This window comes from Procambarus clarkii, chromosome 49 (genome assembly GCF_040958095.1).
Source record: "Procambarus clarkii isolate CNS0578487 chromosome 49, FALCON_Pclarkii_2.0, whole genome shotgun sequence".
NCBI lineage: Eukaryota > Metazoa > Arthropoda > Malacostraca > Decapoda > Cambaridae > Procambarus > Procambarus clarkii.
The window spans coordinates 19,321,127-19,339,458 of record NC_091198.1 but is presented as its reverse complement, the minus strand read 5'-3'; the positions used below and the strand labels follow the sequence as shown (position 1 = coordinate 19,339,458).

General features: G+C 47.8%; 1 protein-coding gene across 1 annotated transcript in view; it reads left to right on the top strand.

The window, feature by feature from the left end:
- The window catches only part of LOC123763320 (uncharacterized), a 72,472-nt gene extending 58,360 nt beyond the window's left edge, over positions 1–14,112 (top strand). The window contains exon 3 of the mRNA XM_069303093.1: positions 7,618–14,112. Coding sequence (XP_069159194.1) covers positions 7,618–11,186 — 3,569 coding nt within the window. The 3' untranslated portion in view covers positions 11,187–14,112. The remainder of the gene's footprint in view (positions 1–7,617) is intronic.
- The last annotated feature ends 4,220 nt before the right edge of the window (positions 14,113–18,332 follow it).

Sequence of the window (18,332 nt, the reverse complement as noted above, 5' to 3'; positions counted from 1 at the left end):
TCTCTCTCTCTCTCTCTCTCTCGTTCGTTACTCCGTAATCACTAGTCCTAGTTATCAGGGTGCTGCAGGATTCTAACTTAGGCCAAGGTAGGCGAAGCCCAAACACAAATACGAATTTCTACGACATTATGAACATTAGTTCATCTAAATATTTAGTGTTTTCTGCTAGTACTATGACATTATATTTAAATAATATGAATCTACCCAGTGTCTTCTCCAGACAGAGAGACCCACTGGGGGAACAGAACAGAGTTCCTCACCGGCTGGGTACATAGTGAAATGTGGCTTGACGAATCCGTAGACTTATTCGTATTTGAGCACGTGGTATATTTTGGGTAAATGGTTTACTTGAGAAGTATTTGTTATATTAGACACACTATGACCTTACAACGATATCATCGGGATGTGTGGACCGCCGTCAGCAGTTGGAAATACCTCCGCTAGGGGGCATTAGGAACGTCACACACTGACGTAACATTAATGTCATCGGGATGTGTAGGCTGCCATCAGCTGCTAGTTGCAAAGAGCGCCGCGAGGGGGCATGACTCCAAAATCCAAGTGACATTAACAGCCATGTTTTCTTTCCCTCTTGTGTGTGTGTGTGTGTGTGTGTGCGTGCGTGTGTGCGTGCGTGCGTGCGTGTGTGCGTGCGTGTGCGTGCCATTTCGTGACACAGTCGGCCGTATTTATCCTGTGAGTGGTCTGGGAGTGTGTAAACACAACCAATAATTAATTACCTCTGAAGATCAAAGGGAAATGTGTTGTCAAGCGAGAGGTCAGCATCAACCCGTCAGTTTCTGCGAAGTTCAAGTGATTTTGTCCGATTTTTGTTAAATGTTCCAACAGCTATACCTGGATGATGCCATGTGTATGATAGGAAGATGATAGTAGACTTTTGACGTCTTGAGCAGACATGGCGTCAAAAGTCTATTATCAATTGAGAGGACGTCAAAGGTCTACTGTCAACAGAGAGGGCGTTATAGGTCTACTATCAACAGAGATCTGCCAAAGGTCTATTGTAAACAGAGGGCTTCAAAAATCTACTGTCAACAGAGGACGTTAACGGTCTATTATCAACAGAGAGGACGTCAAAACAACGCCGCCTGGTGTGTACATTCAGGAACTATAAGGGCGCTTGAGGGGTTTCCCCACAGGATGTTCTTTGAATACGAGTGACGCTCGACTAGTGTTTACCTCTGTTCGTGAAAGCCGAGTTTATGAACAATTGTAGTGAAGGGCTTTTTTTCGTTACCAAGCAGGAAGTGAGCCTCTCCTCACCTGAGCTCGTGACAAGCACATGAACTGAGCTCCACTACTTCGTGAGCTATGATCACAACATACAAAATTCTTAGGGGGAATAGACAAGATAGACAAAGACACTTTAAGTTAAGGGAAGGTAGGATAAGAGGACACAGGTGGAAGCTGGAAACACAAATGATCCGAAGAAATGTAAGGAAATCCTCGTACCATGTACGGGCGGCCAGAAAGTGGAATGCCCTGGAAGAAGAAGTTTTGGAAGCCACCTCCGACTTTAACTACAGGTTCGATAAAGAATTTGAGCGTGTTAATAGTTAAGCCACAATGCCAGAGGTACAGCAAGTGTAGTATGTGGGGAATAAAGTGCTATATCTCACTTCGCCATAGTCACAGATAAACAAACACTCATTGTCACATAAACTGATAGACACAAGGGATACACTTAACTGTCACTCTGGTTGACTGTAACCACTTTGTAATCTCTGAAATAAAGGGATCTAACAAGCTAAAAAAAATTGTGAATTTAGAATAATGTCATTCTTTGAAATCAAAATAATTCCTCAGGCATACTAATCATGTGATAATTATGCCTGAGGATTTTTTACATTTTAACTCCATGGTCTCTTGAGACTGCAGGATGCCTTCTACTATTATAAAAGCAAGCACGAGGGCTGAGAGGCATTGCGGGATATTCATGCCCGTGCCACCTTTTGGGTGGCTTAATCTTTATCAATCAATCAATCAGGTTGTTACTGGGAGTCTTTCGCAGCGGATCAGATTATGGACGATCGGGCCATATCCAATGGACGTTTATCAACGTTTAGACGCTCCCATTCGCCCGGAATTGGATTAAAGCTTATCTCTGGGGAAACTCTGCTATCATCATTTTATATTTTATTGAGAGGAAAGTTATTTATCTGAGCAGTTCACCTGATCTAGTGTGTGTGTGACTCAGTCATCAGCTTCCCGCTGCAAAGTGGCATCATTTTCTCTCTTCTTGAATGCGTACGAGAAGTATTGAACACGCACGCACACACACACACACACACACACACACACACACACACACACACACACACACACACACACACACACACACACACACACACACACACACACACACACGCAGTTGTTGTGAATTGCATCCTACAGATGGTCAGTAGTTGGCCTGGAAGATATGACAATAGGACGGGAGTCATTACACCAGACAACCGGGGATTGGAAAGGTGGGGTTCAATAGCTAACAGCACGATCCTGCAGGCACAATAGGTGAATAGAAATTGATGGAGAGAGAGAGAGAGAGAGAGAGAGAGAGAGAGAGAGAGAGAGAGAGAGAGAGAGAGAGAGAGAGAGAGAGAGAGAGAGAGATCACTTCCACATGGTGATAGTGGCGGTAACAGACCATAGTGGCTGTAGGAAGGAGCTCACCTCGCTGCTAAAGAAACCAAGGCACTTGAGGACAAGAACTGGTCGTTAAAGATAGTCGTTAGACCCTTGGGGCGAGGGTGAGTATGTTGAGAAGATGCGTGAGTATGCCATGTATGAATGTGAGTATACACTTGCTTTAGCGTGTCTATGTATCCTGGTCGTCCTTGTAAACTAACACATCAACTAATGCCTTCCAGTTTACATTCCTTAAGAAAACTATGTTTTCGCCGGAGTACAAGTGGGTTGAGTCTCCCTGCTACACGTCCATTACACCTTGGAATGGGACTCAGTCTTGTATAATGCATGCAAAAGCAATTCCCACACTTTGCATCAATTTACAACCTTCATCCCAGAGTTCACTGGCAACATCCCACCACATTGTAACCAGTCTCCTTAAACGTTGAGTTGTGGCGCAGTAGTGTACATGTTGGCGGTAGATCAACGTCTGCGTCGGAGGCTGAGAGCCAATCGCTAGCGGTTAGTCTCACTAAACTTTGCAGGGTGACAAGTCTTTGGTACGGGGATGGTCATAGGTGACTTCGGGTCAACCAGTATGGCTTCCCTAACCCCTCCCACCTTTTTTTTGCATGAAATCGCAAATTAAACTAATTTCTAATCTCACTAAATGCCAGACTCCATCCTTACTTCGTTTTGACCCATAGCTTTCATGAGGGCTTATGAAAGTTCAATATACCTGCATATTGTCTTTTTAATTTTTCTACCGTTCAACCCAACCACTTTAGCTGGACGGTAGAGCGACGGTCTCGCTTCATGCAGGTCGGCGTTCAATCCCCCGACCGTCCACAAATGCTTGGGCACCATTCCTTTCCCTCCGTCCCATCCCAAATCCTTATCCTGACCCCCTTCCCAGTGCTATTTAGTCGTAATGGCTTGTTACTTCCCCTGAAAGTTTTCTTCCTTCTTGATTTGATGTATTATAATTCCTAGTAATGTCGATAATCTTATTAAGGTGTGGAATTAGTAATTTACCTGCAGACATCTCGGCTCAGTGCCTAGTATCAAAGGCTTCTCCCCCCCCCCGACTGTCGTTTGTATAATAGGTCATTAGTGTAATTATGTCGAGAGAGTCTTGTGTTCGTTGTCCAACTGATCTGTATAATGTATAGTGTATAATGTATAGTGTATAATGTATAGTGTATAATGTATAGTGTATAATGTATAGTGTATAATGTATAGTGTATAATGTATAGTGTATAATGTATAGTGTATAATGTATAGTGTATAATGTATAGTGTATAATACGTAGATGATCTTTTTGTTCCGGGGTGAATCCTGGCCTCAGGCCGGGCTCTGGGAGTAGAATAACTCTCGACACTCTCTACAGGTAAGTCTGGCAATAATGAGCAATTCGTCTGTGACGAGGCTTGTGAGAGAGGAAGCCTAGACAAGCAACTGTCGCCTGACATCACCACACCCGCCTACACATCGCCTTCCATCATAGAACCGTGGAACGGTGGACGGGCTTCTCTTCCGTGGAGCGACTGAAAATGATGTTTTGTAATTGAACACACCTGTACGTGGAGGTGTGTAGCGTCACCCCGCCCCTTCCTGTCCTCACACCCTCACGTCCCTGAGCCCTGGGGCCAGTCCACGGCCCCTGAGCCCTACACGGTCCCTGGGGCCCGTGGCCCTGGGCAGCTCAGGGCCCCCTGGTTGTGAGGTAGTGGAGGAAACATCAGCTGGAACGCAGGAAACAAGAAACTGTTAAAGGGTATGGTTCAGGCTCTGTCAGCGGGCACGCCTCCAGCTCCCCAACACCCCCCCCCCCACTCCCCATCACCCCCCTCTCCCCAACACCCCCCCCCTTTCCCCAACACCCCTCCTCCAACCCCCCTCCTCCAACCCCCCCTCCTGCTTGTAAATCAGTGTAAAACTGTAAATGAGAGCCCTGACTGTAAATTCTAGGAGGCCCGTTACTGCAAACTAAGTCAAGTTTCGTTCTGGTATTTTGTGTGAAAGAGCAGCCAGGGATGGAAAGGTTTGAGGATGGCGTAAGGTGGTGATTGTGGTGGTGTGGGGTGGTGGTGACGGGTGTGGGGTGGTAGGTGTGGTGGTAGGTGTGGTGAGGGGTGTGGGGTGGTAGGTGTGGTGGTAGGTGTGGTGACGGGTGTGGGGTGGTAGGTGTGGTGGTAGGTGTGGTGAGGGGTGTGGGGTGGCGGAGGTGAGGAGTGGAAACGATGAACCCTTTTGGGAGGAGCGTGGCCGCCCCCGCCGCCCACACTTCTGGGGGCGGGCTGGGTGATGATGTGCAAATCAATAGTGGCTGCGTGGTGTTCCGCCCACGCCCCGCACGCCCACACGCCGCACGCCCACACGCCGCACGCCCACGCCCCGCACGCCCACGTCCTACTAACACCTCGCCAGCACCACACCACCACAGGAAAACCCAACCCATACCTAATGTGGAGCAAACAAGTTCAATGCAGTGAGCAATCAGTCAGTGGAAGGACCTTTGAGAGATTTTCACATCTTTAATGGTTTTGTAAAGGAGGTCAAGAGGCCAAGGAAGCATCAAGGACTACCAGCTACCTGCAAGAAAGTTGAAGAGTAGTTGGGGAGATGCTGAGGCTGAAGGAACCGGAAGTGTTGAACCACCAGAGAGAACATGGGATGACAGAGATCCTTTTTTATTATTATTATTTTCTACCACAGACGTGGCCAGACATTTACAATGCTAATCAGCATATATATACATTTTCTTCTGTCCTCCATGGACAGGGTGAGAGATCTGTTAAACATATAGTTCAGTGATTTATTGAACAATCAACCACAGAATGTGATTGGAGTGCTTTTAAAATGCTAAGCTAACCTACAGACATAAATGCATAGATACACAGAGTTACGTCTGCCCTACATAAAGTGGTCGATATGTCTTTTACATAGTATCATTAATGTGCATTTACAAAGGTGAAATGTAATTCTGACCAGCTTCCACATATACTTTACACACACACACACACTTACTGTGAAAGAGATACTAACATAATTGCATATGGAGACGGAAGATAAAATAGAAAAGATCTTTTTTTAGTACAGGAAAAGGGGAGAAATTATATAGTGATGATGAAATTCACTAAACTGACAAAGAGAACATTTTAGGGGGAAAAGCAGACTTGTATGTGCACGGGACCACAAAGAGGTTTTATGCAGAGGGACCCGACACAGGAATAGAAAACTGCAGCTGCAGAAAAAAAAAGAGTTTGAAGGCACAAGGAAATAATGTGAGAACCAGCGTCCACCAGCTCAATCACCTCCCCCCCCCCACCCCCCCACCCCGCAGGGTCAACTACAATGTTAACATAAGCCATTCCCTACACCCTTCTTCACCACCCTTCATTACCCTTCTTCACCACCTTCGAGGTCAACCCCGGAACTCACAGTTCCTGCGACGGCGCTGGAACCAATCGTATTGGCGTATGCCTTTCCATTGGAGACTTTCAGCGCCGTGGAGAGGGGGGACCTGCTGCATGGGTAACAGCTTCTCCCCCGAATCAACCTACCCAGGCTTTGCACCCTGGTGAGGCCACTCCAGACCGACAACCAGAGCGCAACTCCATAGTCTCCTGAGGCTGATGGATGCCTACTACACTCTATCTTAACGAATAAATCCACAAGGGCCGTGATGAGGGTTCGAACTGACGTCCAGGATGATCCCAGACGCTGCCTTAATCGACTGAGCCACGACAAGGGGAAAAGAATTGCAACCGGGATTGCTACTGTCCTCACATGGATCCTGCAGCCTCTCCGAGACACAAACTGGGTTTTTTACACAATTCCCCCCATGCACCCGGGCTCTGTTAACAAAACATTCTACCTCTTCGCCCTTACTTCAATACACACAGAAATCGCAATAGAGATTGTGATTTGTCTATGTTCATGCATTCACTCAACACTCCATTATCCTTCCATTACCCTTTCTCTTTTCCTGCCTCTCTACCTCACCCCCATTGATTCCATATGCAGTGGTAAATCACACCCAATCACCCCTATTCTAAACTCTCCAATCGTTCCCATTGCCCCTTACCATATTTTACTCACTCCAGGGGGGACAGATTGTCCGGTAATCTGAAAGTGAGTTTAAACGTCGTGTATACTATCTGAAAGTGAATTTAAACGTCGTGTGTACTATCAGTAAATGAGCTCAAGGAACGACTACTTGAGGATGTCGTGGATGTAAATACGTGCTCAGAAATGAAAGTGTCCGGAGTGGCAAGTAATATGGCTTTGTTGGGGAAAATACTGCATTACTTGGAGGCTAGGGAAGGTAGAGGGGGATGAGGAGTGGTGTGTACTTGCGGGGGTTGAGCCCTGGCTCTTTGGTCCCGCCTCTCAACCTTCAATCTACTGGTGTACAGATTCATGAGCCTACTGGGCTCTATCACACACACTGGATGTGTGTATGTGTGTGTGTGTGTGTGTGTGTGTGTGTGTGTGTGTGTGTGTGTGTGTGTGTGTGTGTGCGTGTGTGTGTGTGTGCGTGTGTGTGTGTGTGTGTGTGTGTGTGTGTGTGTGTGTGTGCGTGTGTGTGTGTGTGTGTGTGTGTGTGTGTGTGTGTGTGTGTGTGTGTGTGTGTGTGTGTGTGTGTGTGTGTGTGTGCGCGCGCGCGTGTGTGTGTGTGTTCAGTCTTTATCATATTAAGTACGACTTAACCTCCGGAGTAGGCCTCTAAAACATTGCTTAAGACTGTTACAAAATATACAATATTTTGTACGGCTTGACAGGTCGAATTCTAATCTGAATTTCTGACTAGTTCTTCCTTACATTATTTTTGTCCTGAAGGCCGTCTCTTTCCTTATCGTCATGTTAATATCGGTATTTACATCCATGTAAAATGTGTTGCAAGAAGCTTACTATGTGTGTGTGTGTGTGACACTAGCGATGACGGTAACGCTGTTTTGTCTCTCCTTGCAGTGTTGGTGTTGGAGCAGGTGTGTTGGAGGAACCCTCTGATGGCGTCTCTTCCGGCCCCTACCAGGCGCTTGCCTGGCGACGAGGACCTCGCCGAGGACGCCAGCGGGGCCTGTGTCCTCGCCCAGAGGCACCAACCGCAGGCCCGTCTTGCCTACGCCACCAGAGAAGGAGGCCTTGGTGAAGGAACTCGGCTATGGGGAGGGGACGCCACGGAGACAGGTCATGAGAAAGAGGACTGGCAGATGGGAGATGAAGGGCAAGGTGGAGGGGGTATTGTGGAGACTTCAGGTACATTGGTAGTGAGTAGAGCTGACACCCCGCTGACCTCCGGGGCTGACAACCCGCTGACCTCCGGGGCTGACAACCCGCTGACCCCCGGGGCTGACAATCCGCTGACCCTCGGGGCTGACAACCCGCTGACCCCCGGGGCTGACACCCCGCTGACCCCCGGGGCTGACAACCCGCTGACCCCCGGGGCTGACAACCCGCTGACCCCCGGGGCTGACAACCCGCTGACCCCCGGGGCTGACACCCCGCTGACCCCCGGGGCTGACAACCCGCTGACCCCCGGGGCTGACAACCCGCTGACCCCCGGGGCTGACAACCCGCTGACCCCCGGGGCTGACAACCCGCTGACCCCCGGGACTGACACCCCGCTGACCCCCGGGGCTGACAACCTGCTGACCCTCGGGGCTGACAACCTGCTGACCCCCGGGGCTGACCACCGTCCAGGTGCTGGGGCTTGCGGACCTGCTGTGGAGACCTTGCGGGAAGAAGGGACACAAGACGATAGCTCTCCCAGCAGTACCCACAGGCACACACACCACCACCTGACGACTGTTGACGTCCCAAGCATATATTGCCTCCATACACAACACGACAGATCTCAAAAGCCAAAACAAAGTGGTGCTGCCTTAGAGTTATCACTTATTTCGTACAGTGGCATTTTCCCAGGCGAAGTGACCCAGGTGGCAGACTACACGTCTGGTTCCTGTGGTGACAATGAGCTGACGCACCACGACTCTCTCTCCGCTACTTGCACACCCAACACTAGCACACAGCAGGATTGTAACAATAATCTCCAAAAATCTAAGGACTCGCTTCATTCTGAAGAACCTCTTCTAGACCTTGCAGTAGTTAATGAAACTGTACACGCGTCCGAGCTGCCTACCGAGAGGCAAGACATGGTCTTGGACCACACACTGTGGAGATCAGCGAGGCACAAGTGGCTTCAGCGACGCCACGTGCTGACAAAGGCTGTAGCTGAAACATTCTCACAGATCAAATCGTTCTATAAAGGGTATAAATATACAAGGAGGAGAGGTAAAATTAAGTGGAGTAACTCCCCCATATGTGGAGAGGACATGAAGCGCATGGGGGAAGCTAGGATAGTGCAGTGTAATAATGAACAGGAAGTGTCAGACAGGCAAGCCAGGGACGGTGGCATGAGGAGCGGGAAGCAGCGAGGAGACCAAAGCCCAGCCAGTAAGGGAACCCACTGGTGGCAGACCAGAGGCAGGAACAATGAGAACGGTCGTGACAACGGAGGAGGTAGAGGTCAGCATAGTGACACCGTCCGCAAGTCTGGCACTCACACTTCTACCATCAGCAGCTTCCAGAGAAGTATTGATATGGAGGCCAACGGCCGGAGGAAAAAAACAAAAACTCTGATGCACAGTATGCGACGAAGTGTGAGCATCGAGCACGACAGGAGCGATGACGTATACCTCAAGACGATCAAGTATAGAGACAAGTCTCAGGACCGGAGAGCCATGATGTATGTCTCCAGCAGCAGTGAGGACCCACCTACAGGTTTACAGGCAACTCTGAGAGCCAGACCCCAGAAGCCTTGGGAGAGGAAGAGGCCAAGCCCAACGAGACGGGCTGAGTCAGCCTCCAGACGAGCGGCCAACGACCAGAGCAGAGCCCGACGGCGACAGGCTAAGAAGACAGAGCAGTCGTCCAGCAGTCCGTCGTCGAGCTCGTCTCGCTCTGGGTCGATCGGCAGGAGCAAGGCTGTACAGGGACCTAGACCAGCATCACCTGCTACAGCTAAGAACACATGCCAGGTATCAACAGATATGGTCCATGTTGACGAGTCCATACCACTGGAAGGTAACAGTAAAGATAACACCAAAGAGTTTTTGGAAAGGCTAGATAGCGTCCTCTCTGATTTAGTTGAAAATGAAAAGAAGAAAATCAGTAAATATGGTCATTCAAGCGTTAAGAGCGATGAAGCAGAAAGTGGGCTGGTAACTCTCCAGCCACGAAAGAAGCGCCACAAGAAGAGAGATGAGAGTAAAGAGAGAGTCAAAAAGGTGTCAGACAATAACGACGTCACCAGTCCATCTCTACAGCAGCTGCGAGAAACACTGAAGGCCGTCAGAGTGAGGAAGCGAGCTCCGGCCTCCGCTGACTTGCTGGACAAACATTCACAAAGGTTTACGGAGCGTCAGCCACACAACCCACGCATCCTCAAGTCTGAGCACGCCTCTCAGCTCGTTAACCAGAGGTGCTACCAACCACCCAGACGGAGGCCACCACGCCCTCGCCCACACCCCACCGATTTCCCTTCGGATTTTTACTCTTCTGACGAAGACCATCAGGAACAAAGGCGTCGGGGCTCTACAGAACCAACGTCCGTAGAGGAGACCGAACCTGAAGCACCGGATGAAGTCCAGTGCAAGAATGGGGACGTAGAGGATGATGATACCTGCTACGGTAGCGACTACCAGGCCTCCCAGGCGCAACACCCCCGCCCCTCCGCGCACGACCACACGCCACAACGCCCGCTCGACTCCGGCGACTTCAGCGTGGACAGTGCCTACACTGGCAGCCGTGGCGCTACTCCAGAGAGCATTCTTAACCCCGGGGTTAAACCCCGGCGTCAGGGCAGCAACCTAACCTCACCGCTCGTGACCGCCAAGCCCCGCCAGCCTCGGTCAGCTCGCCGCCTGCCACCAGTGGAGCCGCTACAGCAACTCAAGCGGACCATTTTGAAAGAAATCCGGGAGTCTAAATTATACAGTGACGAGAGCATCAACTCCCTGCTGGAACAGTACCGCCGCAAATGCAGTCACTTTAGTCCAGCCGACCTGGACATAATAACCCGAAGTGTCCAGGACGACCTGGGGGTCAAGCCTCGACCAGCACAGTTCCTCTACCAGATACTGGTCGGTGGCGACGACGACCACACGCAGCCAGTCGCCGCCGACAAGAGCCTGGGCGACGCCGAGGACACGTCACTCCTGACCTTACAATCAACCGGGAAGATATACGGCTACGGGCGGCGGCGGCGACGGGAGACAGGCGTCCCAGGACGCCCTCACAGCTCCACTTCCCGCTACACCCAACACATGACCAACAAGACTATTACTACCCACCGTCCGCGCAGGAGTCAGGAAGAAACGGAGGACGAGGCGTGGGCGCGGGCGGCAGTGGGCGTGGTGGCCCCGGAACTAGTGACGCAGGCCAGGGAGGAGGCACAGCAGAGGCAAGACGCAGACCCTGAGACTGACTGGTCGCACTACGTCGCACAACTTTGTCAACAATTCGAGATCAAAATGTGAATCAAAATTCATCTGGAAAGTTGTCCTTATTGGGACTGTTGTTAATATTTATGTAGCTTCGTAGCCCCTTAACCTCAGACCCCAGCCGTGATAACTTCCATTAGTCCTGCCCCCTGTACCCCCTACTCCTTAGACCTGCCCCCTGTACCCCCTACTCCTTAGACCTGCCCCTGTACCCCCTACTTCTTAGACCTGTCCCTGTACCCCCAACTCCTTAGACCTGCCCCCTGTACCCCCTACTCCTTAGACCTGCCCCCTGTACCCCCTACTCCTTAGACCTGTCCCTGTACCCCCTACTCCTTACCCCTGTCCCTGTACCCCCTACTTCTTACCCCTGTCCCTGTACCCCCTACTCCTTACCCCTGTCCCTGTACCCCCTACTCCTTACCCCTGTCCCTGTACCCCTTACTCCTTACCCCTGTCCCTGTACCTCTACCCCCTAAGACCTATTAACACCACCCTACAAATCTCAACAAAATATCTTAGCGTGAAAATGTTTATAGTGTTGTGTGTGTGTGACAGGAGAGTGTTGCTCCAACTCTGCCGTCATCTCTCCTGTCCCGCCCGTCCCTTCCTCGACCCCTCCCTCTGTACCCTTCCTTCGCACCTCTTCCCTCTATCATCGCATGTATCTTCTCCCTCCCACCTCCCTTCCCTCCGTGTCGGGTGCCTCCATCACGGTGGCAAGACAGGGGGCAGGTCCTGACTATTATTGTTAACTGTATGTTATTGCCGCGATTGTTAACGCTGTTACTAGGGTCCGTGGGAGCGGCGACGCCACCTCTCACTCCCCCTCTGAGGCGTACCACAATAAACAGCTCATACAGTACCCCTAAAGTATATGGTGATGTATTAAATATGCTGGGGATCTCTTGTACTCCTCTCTGGAGGAGTAATACTCCCCTTTCTCAACTCCCTATTAATAGAGGAGGGGGGATTGAGGAAAGTTCACTACATCCCCTCCCTACCCTGCTCCCAGTCACACCCCTCCCGCCCCCCCCCCCCACACACTCGACACCCCCTCCCCCCTGCCCCACTAAATCACACCCTCTCACCCCACTCCCTGGTTAAGCTCACCCACCATTGGCTAACAAGTCTATTACCAGAAACAGCCCAACAAACCATTGGTGTAAACAGTAGTATAAGCAACTAGTACTGGAAGTTGACGTCCAGTACTCATTTTCCAAAGAAGATATATATATCTAATGTTGAGATCCCCCTATACATGTTAACTATTAAATACTGCCGTACAAATATTCTTTGATGTTGATGTACACATTCAGAGAGAGGAGAGTGGCGTCGTTGATGTCCAGCTGGCGAAAAGGAATGTTATGATGTGTGTTTATGGGGGCGAGGGTTTCCTTATGTGCCAAGCGTTCAGGTCTAGAGGCTATACTGACAGAGCTGACAGTGTTCGAGACTTGGCAGCAGCAGCAGCAGCACCTTGCTGCTCTGTACACTGTGTGTCTCTCTAGTGACGATGGGGCTTGTGTGTGGGGGGGGTCAAAGGCGAGGCTGTGTGTGTGTGTGTGTGTGTGTGTGTTTACTATTTCTATCTGCAGAATCGAGCTATTAGCTCCTGGACCCCGCCTTTCTAACCAGTTTTTGTCTTATGTCTAATATAAATTTTTCTCTGTAGCACGCACACACATCCCTAGGAAGCAGCCTCGTAGCAGTGTGTGTGTGTGTGTGTGTATGTGTGTGTGTGTGTGTGTGTGTGTGTGTGTGTGTGTGTGTGTGTGTGTGTGTGTGTGTGTGTGTGTGAGCTCTTGGACCCCACCTTTGTAACCAAGCTATTTTTTCTTATATTATGCCTACTTCATATATTTCTCTCTAACACATACGCTCACCCCCCCCCCTCCCCTGCCCCCTTCCAGAAAGCAGCCCGTAGCAGCTGTCTAACTCCCAGGTACCTATTTACTGCTGGGTGAACAGGGGCATCAAGGAGAAAGAAACTCTGCCCATTCGTTTCCGCCATTTGTCTTCCTTTCCGTGTGTATGTAAAATTCAGTTATGGGTAAAACTCGGGAATATGAATGGTTAACATTATTTTTTTCATCGTTAACTGAATCATTATTTTATATAGCTCCTATTTTTCCATCTTTTGACATTTTGAATAAGGTTTTCTCTTCTAATTTTCCGCAATATAAGAGTATGTGTGTGCGTGAGTGTGTATGTTTGCGTGCATGTGCCCGTGCGTTTATGTTTGCGTGCGCATGGGGTGCAAGTGAGCAGTTGTCGCTGCAGAGGCAACATCAAGCGAGCAGTTGTTGCTACAGAGGCAACATCAAGCGAGCAGTTGTTGCTACAGAGGCAACCTCAAGCGATCAGTTGTCGCTGCAGAGGCAACATCAAGCGAGCAGTTGTTGCTACAGAGGCAACATCAAGCGAGCAGTTGTTGCTGCAGAGGCAACATCAAGCGAGCAGTTGTTGCTACAGAGGCAACATCAAGCGAGCAGTTGTCGCTACAGAGGCAACATCAAGCGAGCAGTTGTTGCTACAGAGGCAACATCAAGCGAGCAGTTGTCGCTGCAGAGGCAACATCAAGCGAGCAGTTGTTGCTACAGAGGCAACATCAAGTGAGCAGTTGTCGCTGCAGAGGCAACATCAAGCGAGCAGTTGTTGCTACAGAGGCAACATCAAGCGAGCAGTTGTTGCTACAGAGGCAACATCAAGTGAGCAGTTGTCGCTGCAGAGGCAACATCAAATGTATGTCTTGTCATACACACCTGTCGAGTATGAGTTTGCCAACAGGTGTTGTATGTCTTGTCATACACACCTGTCGAGTATGAGCTTGACAACACACAGGTGTTGCTGCCAGTCTCCCATTGTCAGCAGTTCGAGTTTACTTGCAGTGTGAACCAATTTAGTTTACCAATTTGCGTGGTATTTTGATGTTAAGTTTAAAATAAAAAGATTGAAATTGTATTTGTTTCTCTCTACCCCCCCTTGAAGATATTTGAATTTATCATAGAGTAATTTGAATTACTCTATAATATAGTATAATCAGATTATACTATATGCAAATACTCCAACATTCAGCATTCAGACTCTGAAAATCAACACGGTAAGATGTTTTTAAAATGTACTGAACGAACGAACGCGCTCACACACACACACACACACACACACACACACACACACACACACACACACACACACACACACACACACACACACACACACACACACACACACACATGATCACTCGTAGCACCCAGCTGGGCACACTAAAGCAACCATCATCTCCAACATTAATCTTCTGTCCAGCTCGAGACCTGCTACCTCCTGGCCTCTCCCTTTTGTCAGCCTCTTCAAACCACTTGCGGTCAACAGGTGATCCTGGGCTCTCTACACCCTTCTAGGCCTGATACAACCGTCCCAAATTGCACCACGGGTCTGACTCTTCACCATTCTCGTGTCCTAGGTGGCTGCGGGCCTACCCTGACAAGTGACCAAGAGATGTCAACCCTTAACCGCCTCGAATCGATTTGCCATACTTAAAACTCCTCCAGACACTCTACAAACTTCCGCTGCATTGAGAGAGACTACATAATTTTACACTATAATCTGGGTACTAAAGTCTTTGGGTTGTAATGACTAATAAAACACGCGCTTAATGTGACCATTAAACCATCTGATACCTGGTAATATATATATTCTAATTGTATTGTATTGAATTGAGGGAATGAAAATCTCTTCAGCAACTGATGTTAGAATAACTTCGTACACAGTATGAAGTAAATAGATTCATTGAAACACATTGCATATAATTAATTTCATCAAGTGGGTGTTTGTCAAGGCACACAGGCTACAGGTCAAGTTCTTGGACCGTCGCAACACCAACTACTGCGAAAGCATTTGCCAAGGATGTTTTCATTAATCAAGAAATATATATATATATATATATATATATATATATATGAAATTTTGTGAGGCCCCCTGCGGATTGTAAGGATTTAAGCTGTAGCTTGTTTAGCTTATGGGCAAATCCGGCACTGCCCTGTGGACTGTACCTGCGATAACTTGTCCCGGGCCGCGCCGGGTCCTTGAGCAAGCCTGAACACCTACAATGACCACCCATGTACACCTACAATGACCACCCACGGACACCTACAATGACCACCTACGTACACCTACAATGACCACCCACGTACACCCTTCAGGGGACTGTAGACAGAAGCATTGGGGTCCTAAAGTGACTACACCCGGAGGCTTCCTTTATCTTTGTAAACACAAGCCAGAGAGGGGATACATACATACTCTATGTGTATGTGTATCCCTCTCTGGGACAATGATCCTGCTCTGGATCCCTGTGGAGGAGCCACAGCTCGGCCTCTCCAGTTGTCACAACGTCACAAAGATGGTGTACTAAATTGTCCGAAACTAACCTAAATGAGGATCTCGATATAAGCCTAAAGTGTATATATATATACACTCTGTCTGCCTGCCCCCCTGACACAATGAATTAATTAAATTACAGCCCTTTGTAACCATTGATAAATTCGTTAAAAAAAACGTAAATTTTATTTAACGAGGATGACTATTGTAGAGGAACGAGAAGAGTGAAAGGCTGATAAACAGAGGACAAAGGAGATTGAATAAGTATCAATAGTTTGAACTAATGAAAAACAGAATAAATTCCAAAGAAAACGAGAGGAGGAAGGACATTTTCATATCAAAAGATAAATTGAGGATTTAAATGACAAATTACACTTGTATATCCAAACAGATAGAATTCCAACCTCAACTAACGGGTTACGAACCTAATCACAACTTGGCATGTAAACATTGACACAGCTGAGGAAGGCTCCACCAGACCAACAGGACCATCCTCTTAGTCTCTGGTGCTGCAGGGTCCTAGAACCATCCTCTTGGTCTCTGGTGCTGCAGGGTCCTGGGACCATCCTCGTGGTCTCTGGTGCTGCAGGGTCCCAGGACCATCCTCGTGGTCTCTGGTGCTGCAGGGTCCTAGAACCATCCTCTTGGTCTCTGGTGCTGCAGGGTCCTAGAACCATCCTCTTGGTCTCTGGTGCTGCAGGGTCCTGGGACCATCCTCGTGGTCTCTGGTGCTGCAGGGTCCTAGAACCATCCTTTTGGTCTCTGGTGCTGCAGGGTCCTAGAACCATCCTTTTGGTCTCTGGTGCTACAGGGTCCTAGAACCATCCTTTTGGTCTCTGGTGCTACAGGGTCCCAGGACCATCCTTGTTGGTCCCTAGCACTACTCTGCCATTCTTTTCATTTTGCAATTTTTACGGCTTTGTTTTTTGTAAATTAATTGAGGCTTTTCATGTTTGTTTTATTTACTTGTGAAGCAATCAGTCTCTTTCGTGCTTTTGGTGACGTTTTTAATTACTCAGACTGTTGTCTTTGTCCGGGATCCTGTTTTTGTTGTTGCAGGGCGTAGTGATGCCTGTTGTTTCTCACTGTTGTGTTGATGACGTGGTGGGCCCCCTAGCAGGGTGAGACGACGTGGTGGCCCCTAGCAGGATGAGACGACGTGTTGGACCCCCAGCAGGGTGACGCAGCAGGTCTTCCTCTCTCACTAAACTTCCTACGCTAGCCTAGCCTCGCTATTTATTACAATAGCGTTCCGAGACCTTATATAGATGTTTATATCCTTCATTTGCATCGTATATACACGATAACTTGATCAAATGGACTTTTACTTGCAGCAGCCTGCATGCAATCCCATCCACTGCAACCAGGCGACTCTGACACTTGACAAACTGTATATTGAAGATAGGTAAATGATATTAAAATAGAAGTGATAAACAATGCAGAACTACAAGACCAGGAAAGAATTAAGAAATTCTGAAGAAGACAGTCAGATAGAAACAAAACAAGAGATGAAGAAAACAGGAGAACATATAACAACCATATCAAGTACAGAATATAACACGTATATGTAAATTATATGTAAATGCTGTATATGTAAATATGTAAATGCTACACTAAGGGACTGATATAGTGGTAGATAATTGCTCGTTAACAGAAAATATTTCAAGTCATCCCCAATTTTGCCTGGCTACCATACACTATGATGAATAATTTAACTATCTAAATTAATTAAGGAACAACTGAAACACCAGCATTAAAATGGAGGATCAAGCTATTGACTAAATTACTTCAGTCACCCGTTGACAAAGACATAACAGATGTTAAATAATATCACCATCACGATTTATTTCCGCTGTAATAGTAATCTCTAATATTACAACATAGATTATAAGATTGTAGCTGGCAGATATCTTATCGCGCCATGGTTCAGAGCCTAGGCTCCTGCACCCAATGACTCGGGTGTGTGCATTCTCACCCCATACTCCTATTTCTTATTAATACACAAGCGAAATGGAACTAAACATAATATTACTTGAATCACCACAATCACTAAAACAGTTACAACTGTACTAGTCATCAATGTATGTACTTTCGCAACCAAATGTACCTTCTATATAAAAATAAATGTATAGTAGGTCACTGGAAACTAGATAGTGGTCTCGACGAGGACACAGAAAGCTAAATTACTTAATAGTAATGGCAGTCCATTGCTAGTAGTAGTCCATTACTGATAGTAGTCCATTACGTAATACAAAAATAGTTGAAAGGCGGGACCAAAAACAGAAGCTCAACCTCTGCAAGCACAAGTAGGTGAGTTCAATAAACTAGCCACATCAGGCAGAAACAACCAGTTTTACCTCGTTCTATGGGGAAGGAAAGGCGTTCCATAGTGTCTCATTCAGATATTTAGATAAGATAATATATTTATTCAGGTAAAGGTACATACATTGAAAAATGAGTTACAAACATAATGTCTTAATTTGAATTAAGTTTGAATCAAATCAACCCTCCCCCCATCCTCTGAGTTATAAATTTCATAATTTGATGAACATATAGCTAACCCCTGCCCACAGTTCGGATTCCTAGTATATGACGCTATTCAGTTTAATGTGGGGTGAAGGGTTACTTACAGCTAGAACATTTATAATTTATCTTCTCATGTCTCGGGTTCACAATGTTCAAATACAACTTCATTGCAGCAATTTAGTTTAGGACTTCTCATTATCCCACTTGCTGTTCAAGTCTTACTTTAAGTCACATGTTTTATATCCCCAAGTTATATGGTATTATATTCCTCTTTATCAT